This window comes from Meleagris gallopavo, chromosome 8, assembly GCF_000146605.3.
Source record: "Meleagris gallopavo isolate NT-WF06-2002-E0010 breed Aviagen turkey brand Nicholas breeding stock chromosome 8, Turkey_5.1, whole genome shotgun sequence".
NCBI classification, from domain to species: Eukaryota; Metazoa; Chordata; class Aves; order Galliformes; family Phasianidae; genus Meleagris; species Meleagris gallopavo.
The window spans coordinates 19,817,178-19,827,312 of record NC_015018.2 but is presented as its reverse complement, the minus strand read 5'-3'; the positions used below and the strand labels follow the sequence as shown (position 1 = coordinate 19,827,312).

The 10,135-nt window shown below is 35.3% G+C and overlaps 1 protein-coding gene across 7 annotated transcripts in view; it reads right to left on the bottom strand.

The window, feature by feature from the left end:
• MYOF (myoferlin) overlaps positions 1–10,135 on the bottom strand; it is a 68,210-nt gene that overhangs the window by 38,484 nt on the left and 19,591 nt on the right. For 5 of the 7 annotated variants that reach the window (XM_019617670.2, XM_019617669.2, XM_010714553.3 and 2 more), the window contains exons 6-15: positions 8,091–8,251; positions 7,445–7,573; positions 6,313–6,375; positions 6,177–6,227; positions 4,668–4,698; positions 4,125–4,240; positions 2,723–2,849; positions 1,866–1,969; positions 895–963; positions 732–775 (exon numbers count right to left, since the gene is read on the bottom strand). In XM_019617670.2, the coding sequence (XP_019473215.1) occupies positions 732–775; positions 895–963; positions 1,866–1,969; positions 2,723–2,849; positions 4,125–4,240; positions 4,668–4,698; positions 6,177–6,227; positions 6,313–6,375; positions 7,445–7,573; positions 8,091–8,251 (895 nt within the window). The remainder of the gene's footprint in view (positions 1–731; positions 776–894; positions 964–1,865; positions 1,970–2,722; positions 2,850–4,124; positions 4,241–4,667; positions 4,699–6,176; positions 6,228–6,312; positions 6,376–7,444; positions 7,574–8,090; positions 8,252–10,135) is intronic. The other 2 variants (XM_019617666.2, XM_019617668.2) reach the window with 1 other exon arrangement.

The window sequence follows — 10,135 nt, the reverse complement described above, 5'->3', positions numbered from 1 at the left end:
TTTATCATTAGCAGAAGGTAATGACTAGTTACAAAAATGGTTTTTATCATGAGGAAATCATGAAAAACTGAAAAACTCCTTAAAAATAGTAGAATTTAGTAACCAACTTAGAAGCCCTGCTGAAAATAATCAGTTATATAGCTCAGGATACAGTCAGAAATTTGTAGTAGTCAGAAATTTGCAAACCAGATCCCTGTGAGATTTTCTGCCTTCTCTCCAGAACTATGCTTAGTAAGAGTAAACAGGCATACAGATAGAACAGCAACTCCAGCATACAAAGATTTGAACCACCTAAACCTAAATGCAAAGTGTGCTTAATATTCAACAATCCATGGATTAATAGCGAAGACAGTATTAATATGTGCAAGACAAATATTTACAGATATTGTAAAGTCATTCAAGTTTTATCTGAAAATGCAATGGAATTCAAACATTTTTAAAAATATGAATGTACTAGTTAATGGGCACAAAACTAGGAAAGAAAAAAGACAAACACAAATATTACAAATACTATTCTTCACTATCACCTAAGTAACAGTAGTGTTTATTGCTCACTGCACAAAACTAACACTATGCAAATTAGGCTTCTTGTAAAGAAACCGTATTATTAAGGATACCTACACATCTTCTTAAATACGCTTATAGATTGAGACTAAGAATATCTGACAGCTAAAGAATCAGACTTCACATAATATAATTTATGTTGTCCAGTGCTTTAAGTCATAACTCACCAGTCAACAACTGCAAGCTTTATTTTCTCACACATTGAGGGAAACTGAAAAAAAAGCAATGATAATAAAATAACCCATTAATTGTTTCAACTCTCTAATCTTAATACTTTGGGTACCAAAAGAATGTCTGTTTTCCAAATAAAAAAGAAAAAAAAAACCTGACCTTGACTTGAAGATAAATAATTTGGTTCCATTCTGGATTAGCATTTCTCTCAATTATGTTTGTGCAAACCTGAAAAAAACATAAAAAAGGACAAAGATAAAATGGACCAAAAAAGCATATTCTAGCTATGATTTTGGATCAGTCGTATTCTACTCAGAGAGATAAGGGGTAGTGATGAATACTGAGGTTCTTACGCTGCAATAAACCAGTTGTTTTCAATTCATAAACATTGCTAAACTGACCTGCATAGGCAACCTTAATGACTATTGGAGGGTAAATTCTGAAATAGTGTTTAAACCCGAGACTGGAATTACCCTAAGGGGAAAAAAAAGCTTCTTGTTTCCACTAGCTATAATGAAGGTGCCTGCAAACTAATAATGATCCCTAACCACTGCAAAGAAACAAGACGAAGGACCTAATTTCAACTTAGTTTATGCAGATTTTGATGAAGAATATACTTTATGGGGGAGCCTGTATTATTTGTTAATAATGTCTACTGAAAATCTCCTGTGAGATCTGGCTTACTGAGGGTGGTAACTTCATTATACAGCATAATCAAGGACTGACATTTTTTCTCTTTAAGACTGGATAGCTATGAGTGTAGGCTGTGCAATTGAATTTCAGCTCAAATTTGGTATTCTGAGGAACATATTACTCACAAAACGTACAAATGCTGTTAACTGTCGAGAAAAATCCGCACAACCAGTTACAAAAAAGCAATCAGGAACTAATAGATAAGCAATCTGGCATGCATCAGTTCTTAGCCTTTAGTCATACATTCTTTTTATTAGTCATCAGCTTTACACCCATTCTTCTGTACCTTGTAGACTGTCCTCGTTTTATTAGGTGAAGTTTAGCACCAATGCTCTTACATTTCCATAATTTTGGTAAGCTTAAAACATATATTGGCATATAAATTCTCCCTCACGACCGTGATTAAAATGCAATGACTCAGATATTTGTTTAATTACCTTTTTTCCAGCAAAAGAAACTTCCACAAAGGGATCTACCAGATTTTTCTTGTCTGCTTCTCCTCCAAATATTTCCTTGACAGTCTGTGCAAAAGCATCATCCACTGAAGAGAATATTCAAAACAGAAATTAAAGTCTGTATATTTGTTTTTCTCCAATTTTAAACTCGCCATAACATTCACACTAAAATCAACCAATTAATAGATCAAGGTAGAGTGAAGTCTAATCCGATGAACAAAGTTAGGAAGAGCAGATATTTATTGGTGAAAGGGGAGAACTTAGGCTCTGATGTAATTTCAAGAATATAAATTCCTGAAACACCATAAAGAGTGCTTGTGTGCTCCTGAATTGACAGTCATAGTTGTATATTTGAAATGTTTTGCTCAAGTACCTGTATACATGGCCATCTGTCACAGATAGAGGGGAGAAATTGTGCTATAAAGGGATAAAATTGGCACATGCACAGCATACTCAAAACCAATCATAGAACATTCAGTATACCTGCAGACCAACTGTGCTTGAATGTTAATTATGTGCATATAACTTCTGTGATTGGATGAAGGCTAATGAACCACCTCTTGAAGTGCAGTCATCAACATATGAACATCACTAATCTAGTGGATAACATTAAATTATCCATTGTAAGAATTAAGAAGATATACTGAGTACTACCAAAGGGCTGAAATAGGCTACTTAAGCCATCACAGAATTACTGGCTCAAGCAGCAATGTTATACGTTCATGTACAGTTAACATAGTTAGCTGTGTCTGAGCAGCTAGCGTAGGTACTTCTATTGTATTAATTTTTCTAATGTGCAATCAAGTACACCAATAGGCACATAGTTAGAATCTACATACTTTGTGGAATGTCCTCAGCTCTGTAGATTTTGAGAAGGAAAGTGACCCATCGAAGTGCAATTCCAGCTGGAAGTAACAGATTGCTCTCCACATCATCGCTTTCATTATCTCTTTCCCTTTTTTCAACCTGTTGGGAGATACGTTGGTACACAGCAGATATTATCTAAGAAAGATGGAGTTTAACATACAGGTTTAAGGCAATTATTTAAACTGGTGCCTGCAGTCCACTTCAGGAAGAAAACTGTTGTCAGTTCCACTATAAAGAATGAAATTTTGTGGTATTATCAATTTAAAAAAAAATAATTAAAAAAATCACTTAAACCATTTCATTTAATTTTCACCTCTATCCAACCTATCACAATCACACTTTTAAAACCATTATCATCTGATGATCATTAGTATACTCGCACAAAATGCCAACTTCATGCAATTTTCATACTCATCTTGAGATTAATATTGTGGTAAGGCATCATATAACAACTAGCTAACGTGTACAATTCTGATATAATTTACCAGAAATTACTGTTTTAAAAATAAAGAGATCAAAAACTTCGCCATAAAAAACTACAAATATCACTGTTATATCAAGAATCATTAAGACAGCATGAACTTTAAAGGTCCTTTTCAACCCAAATTATTCCATGGTTCTATAACATGGAACAAGGAGATACTCCATGATTGTAGGGACCACATTACCTTTAATTGAGGAGGAGCAACATGTAAAAATCTCAGGCAGGGGTAATAGCAGAATTGAAACTATAGAAAACATTCGAGGGTGGGGAAAAAAAAAAAAGTAGACACAGGGAAGCAGGTCTATTTTTACCCTGACAAGACAGCAGACTGTTAAGGACTGAATTTTTAGTAGTAGTAGTAGTTACTTTAAACAATCATATTCTTTCCTATACATCAAATTAACTAACCTAAAACTATTGATGGGCCTGATTTTTACCAGTTAAGTATTTGGAGCTTTCTGGTACTCAGGTTTCTCTGCAGGCTCATCTACATTATGCAATAGCTGAGACATTCCTGAGTTAATCTTTCAACTGACACCAATATCCTGCTCAGCCTGATTACCAATGTTAAGTAGAATTACATATTAGCTCACATGCAACACCAGGATAGCACATTTCTGCTTCTTCCAGGACATAAAGAAATATCTACAAATGGTTGATCAGCATAGACAAAGTTTGCCCAAAGGCTTAATTAGAGAGGATAACACTTTGAGAGTCACTTAGTACTGGATGCCCTTGAAACAATTCCTAAGTATTTCCTTACTTTTTCATACTGCTCACAGAAGGACTTATGCAGAATCCCTGAAGTGTGAGGAGGAACATGAATAGATATCCATGAATGAGGTGGAGAGAGCAGAAGAAAAGCAAAAAAGCATGTTAGTCAAACTTACTGGTGGCTCATCTCCAGTTCCCAGGACAAACATGCTGACTTTCATATAGCCTTTAGCTCCTGAACTTGTATCCTCAGGATCACTCAGCAAAAGCCATTTTCTCATGACTGCATGGCCTAAAATTAAACAGGCAAAACCCACCTAATAATAACAATTTCATAAAGGCAAAATTCATGATGTCAAAGCTAAAAAATTCTCCTGTCTTAGATCTCAATATCTACACTGAGATGAGACATCTAGTACTGCTAAAAAATTAAATGGCATACTAGTACAGTGACACAATGAACAAATAGTTTTGCAGTGCTTTAAGCACTTTTAAAAAATGTCTGATACCAAAACTAATATACAAATTTTAGTCCTTGTTCTTCATCTTGAAAGCACTGAAAGGAATTACATACTGGTTTTTCTTTTCTTTTCTTTCTTTCTTTTTTTTTTTTTAAATACTTTAAGCAGAAGTCTCAATTTACTTAAGAAATTGTAATGAAAATGTTTCAATTCCAAGTTTCAAACTAGGAAAGAAGTTATGAAGTAGCTGTTACTTACCAGGTTCATCATAGATATAGCCAATGTCAATCTGCAATAAAGAACAAAAACTTCACATCTGAAGAAACAGATAGAAGCAAAATAGCGGGGAAAACTCCTCTGAAGTTTTTCCACAAGTTTGTGACAAACAGGATAAAAGTTTACACAGTATATTCTTGGGAAGAAAAAGAGAAAATGCCTTACATTGATAAATGAGGAATTTTGATATAGCATCCAAGAAAATAACACCATAAGTGATGTATACAGTCTAACAGAGGTAGTTACTTCCCTCTTTCTTTGGATCTCTGGTTTTTCCATTTATCAGAGACAGAAGATGGAGCTAGCTTACTGCTTTCTTGAATTTCCTTATTTTCCCTTAATTTTACATTCATAATGCAACAAAACAGTTCTGAAAAGCCTATCTCCTGCTGAAAATCTCATCCTTCAGTTGCAGAAATTAAATTCATTTTTCTAATGAATCATTTCATTTTTCTTTTGTAAGAGATAAGCAATATTTCTCCCACTAGGCAAAACCTGGACAAGATTGCACATACACCACTACTGTATTAATTGTATCAGATTTCAAACATGTTCAAGAAGGTTAAGTATGTCTGCTCATGACAACTGGGGCCAGTATTCCTCACAGGTCTGAAAACAGTCATTTTCTAGAGAGAATTTCTCCTGCAGGGGTTCCTCCTGAAATTTGTGCAGGAACAGAAAGCATCTGAAGTACAAGCTGTCATCTGCTTATTTTTCTTAGTGAATGAACAATCAGAGCAACACTGTCTCTCACTCACTGTCGGAAATTATAGAGAAACTAAGCAGCAAGAAGCAAAAGCTACCAGATTTGTGGCATAACCTGCTTTATATAAAGAGCGTTCATCCACACGTATCTGGTCTAGAGATGTACTGAATCTTTTCAGTACAAAATAAGCAAATGTAAGACAATCAACACTGATATTGGAAATGTTATAATAGAGAATTTGAGCAAACATTGTAATTAGCATGTGAACGCTTTGTTTGTACTGCTTTAGGAATACCTTCAATAGGGGAGATATTTACTTCCCAATATTGACTGTACCAATAACACCAATCACACTATTATCATGAGAAGTTACTTTAAGAGACTTTTCTGTAATCTCTTTTACTTAAACTTCTGATCAAATGAACACCTTTCCACACCATTTCAGAACCTGCATCTTTATGCTGTCATGCTAAATAATCAGCCTGTTAGTTTTTGAGTAGAACAACTACCTTTTGGAAAATAGATTTTTTTGCTTGGATTATAAGCGAGAGAACTTGGTATATAAAGCAGATACAGTTTTCTTTTAACAATAATCTACTCAAATAAGAAAATCAATTGCTAGTGGTTAGAGCAAATAGTCTCTAGCATAACAACCAATGCATCACTAGGTAATTCTCTGGCCCCATGCTAAAGCACTATAAATTTAAATGCTTAAAACAGAGACTTCAGTAATTTCTCCTGTTTTTTTTAATTTGGTCAAGATACTGAAGGTGTTTCACACCCACCTTAAATTCACCCATTAGACAGTCTGCTCGAAGGGAGTAAGAATCATATACCTATAAAGACAGACATGAATCAGGAATGCTCCTAATTATGACAGTGAAACGGCCCGAGAATCCCATATGTAACTGCCTTTCTTACCCGAATGCTAATTGTTTCATCAAGCAACTCTAAAGGAGTCATGTGGACATTGTAGAAGAATATCTGTTAAGGTAAAAACAAACAAAAAAACCTGTCTCAAAATGGCAAACATATAATCCTTTGAGAAGAAAATCTGAAAACATGACCTTAGGAGGCTTATGAAGCCTAACCTGTCATCATATTTTCAGTCTGCCTCTGTATTGAAAACATTATATAATTATTTACTGCAGAATTAAAAACTGAACATGGTAAATAAACTTAGTACAAAACAGAAGACAGTCAAGACTTCCACTGAAAAGAATGTAGTAGGTATAGTTGTGTTGGAAACTTTGAGCACTGCCTTTGCTCTGCACTTCATGTTCTCCTCAGGGAAACATATTCCACAATTGTAAAAGTTTTGTTCTCCAGGACATTCAATCCTGATTTAGTCACCTCTGCAATAGCTGTCAAGAAGGTTTTGTGTAGTTTTTATGGTGATAGAGATTTTAATGATTTGCATCTTTGAATTTCAACGCTACAGTAAAAAATCTGAGAGTTGCACAATGTGAAGATAAATATATTACTTACTAGCTTACTTGCTCTATTTATAATATGTGCTTTACCAGGTTTGGTGTTTGAATCCAGTCATACTTCAGTTAATACTCTATTCAACACAAAATAAGGGTACATAAATATGGTCTCTCCTCTACATACTGACGTCAAATTGATTAAATTAAGGTGCAAGTTGTTTTCTCACTCTCTTTTTTCTCTTTTTTCTTCTTCTTTTTTTTTTGGCCAGTATGAGTGAAACATCTGTAGATTTACTGTTCCAGATACACAATCACTTTTGTGCCCTTTAAGCTGCTATGAATTCTATTCTGCCATTTCCGTATGCTTCAGGTACAAGTCTCTATCTGGAGAGAAATCTAGCTGTGCATTTACAGATTATATATAGTGAGGCAGTGGCATTTCCAGATTCTGTGCAGCAGTCTTAGTAAACTAAAGCACTGCACTGAAAACTCAGCTGCAGACACCATAGAGGTCTACAGTAATTTCTGTTTTTTTTTCGGTGATTTTATAGCCTGCACATAACTATTCAAAGCCCTTGTTATATCACATGGGCAATGTTCCACATGACTCTTACAACACCTACTTCATCAAAATAAGGGTTGTTTCCTCTTTTGATTCTTGTTCGGTGTGTCTGACCACAAACATGAACTTTGACGACTGGTTTTATGTTATTTCCAGGTAACTGACGACCTTCGATGACTCTAATACGAATCTGAATAAATAAGAAAAGACATAAATAATCAAACATTTGTATTAGCTCATTCCCTAAGGTTTCTATTGTCCAGCAATTTCTGAATACACCATCAAAAAAAGTTAATCAAACCTCAAGTAGCTGGTAGATATGGACAGACTTTTCAAAATTATGACAGCAAATATAACTTTACTTGAATTTTACAGGACAAATTGGAGATAAGCTTTTCAATACGGTTTTTTTTTACTTGCTTTCACTACTTATTTTTAAAGCTGATACTGTAACTTGGTATCTTCCAATTATATAGCAAATAAGATTCACATATATTTCAGTCAGCTCTTCCAAAGCTGGACAACTCCGTAACAATATGAAAAATTCTTTGGAATTTAAATTTAGGCTTTTAAAGGTTTTTAAATTTAGAGGTTAGTTTTCTTCACATGCATTAGCTTTGAACGATCTGACATTAAAAATACTCAATATGATGTGAAAGGAGTGATGTCAGAAAAAGGCAGCAAGCAGTATTTAATAAATTGGTTACCTGAAAATCTTGTGGTTTGTTAGAAAGGATTCTCCGTGTTTTCTTTCCTTTGGTGATGCGCCTAGCTAGCTGCGATTCCCTTGTGCCACTTGGAACTATTGGTGTGATGCCAGCAGCACCATCCACAGCATCTTCACAATCTCCGTCATCTTCTCCATCTGCTACAGTTAAAAACAGTGCAGGTGATAAACAGCTTGATGTACTCTTGTTGAAGTTTCAGTAATAAGAATCTGACACACATGAATAGTATTGAAATTGTATTATCTCATTTATATCCTAGCCAAATTAACCATAGATCTGTCCTTATCTGAGGTGCAGATTATTTAAGACAATTAGAATTATAAAATCGTTTGAGTTGAAAAGGACCCTTAAAAGTCATCTAGTCCAACTCCCCTGCAATGAACAGGGACAACTAGATCAGGTTGCCCAGAGCCCTGTTCAGCCTGACCTTGAATGTCTCCAGGGACAAGGCATCTATCACCTCCGTAGGCAACCTGCACCAGTGTCTCACCACCTTTAGTGTAAAAAAAACAACTTCCTTACATCCAATCTAAATCTATTAGTTTGAAACTATTTCCCCTTGCTTATCACAACAAACCCCGCTAAACAGTCTGTCTTTAGTCTCCCTTTAGACACTGAAAGGCCACTCTTAGGTCTCCCCAAAGCCTTCTCTTCTCCAGGCTGAACAGCACCAATTCTTTCAGCCTGTCCTTGTAGAGGAGGTGTTCCATCATTTGAATCATTTTTGTGGCCCTCCTCTGGATGCACTCCAGCAGGTCCATGTGCTCCTGTACTGATGACTCCACATGTATGTGCGTAACTCCTTGTGAGGTCTCACCAGTACAGAGCAGAGGGGCAGGATCACCTCCCCCACCCTGCTGACTGTACTTCTTTTCATGCAGCCTAGGATACAGTTGGCTTTCTGGGCCACAGATGCAGAATGCTGGCTCATGTTGAGCTTAGCTTCAACTGGTGGATGGCATTTCTCCTAGCAGCAAGACTAGACTGTTGCATAGCATTGGTTTTTACTTCAGTATCTTGAAAATATGAAACCATTTATGAGTGTGTGAAGGGAAATACTGCCATTTAAAATAAAACGTTGAATCCACCTATACAGCATACATCTGTAGAATAAGGGGAAGTTTGTTAAAAATCCTCTTTAAAGAGGGTTCTGAAATCACAGTATCTTTGCGGAACACAATTCTACGACCCCATGACACTACAGTACTGAATCATACAGTGAAATTCCAGTATTATGAAACAGGATCTATAAATATATAGACCACAGAAGTGTCATTCCCTTGTGTTTTTAGCTTCCTTTATTAAATGAAGGACAACGAATATGGTAAAATGTACAAGAACATGCTGTGTATGGTAGTTAGCATTAACAGAATGCTTGTTAAATTCATGAGTTAGTTTACAAACACAAGACGTTGATCACTTTGCATAAAGAATTCCTCAGTGATCCTTGTAAGAGATAGATGCCTAAAATCATGATTGACATATATTTTGTGTCTGGAAGTCTCCATCTCCCTAACAACTTTAAGAATCCATCTGCCCTGGTTGAAACACGCAACTTGATTAAACACCCTGACTTAACACTTCATTTCTAACTTCTGATTCAGAACTGCAGCAATCATAAATCATTTCATTTAATAGGAAATAGGCATTTACAATAATGTACTAAGAGTTGTTTGCTAGCTAGCACTGAAATTTTCAGTTGCTGGATACTATCTAAAAACCTCTTTTTATCTGTATTCCATTATAGAATATCTTTTAAAAACTATCAAACTAATCTCCTACAAGTCAATTAACATTTTTAGCCTTCAAGTCCACATTTCCACATAATTATTCTGAGTTTTAGTAATTTAACACACAACTTTTGTGTCTGCATTACCTATTCTTCCACTTCCCAAGCACATGTCTCAGTGGAATCAAAATTTCACCTCGGGAGACTCTTCATCTTCTTTCCTATCTTATGTTACTTAATATCAGTAGATAATAGTCAAACTGATTTATTTCTTCTCAAGCATAAAACATTTATT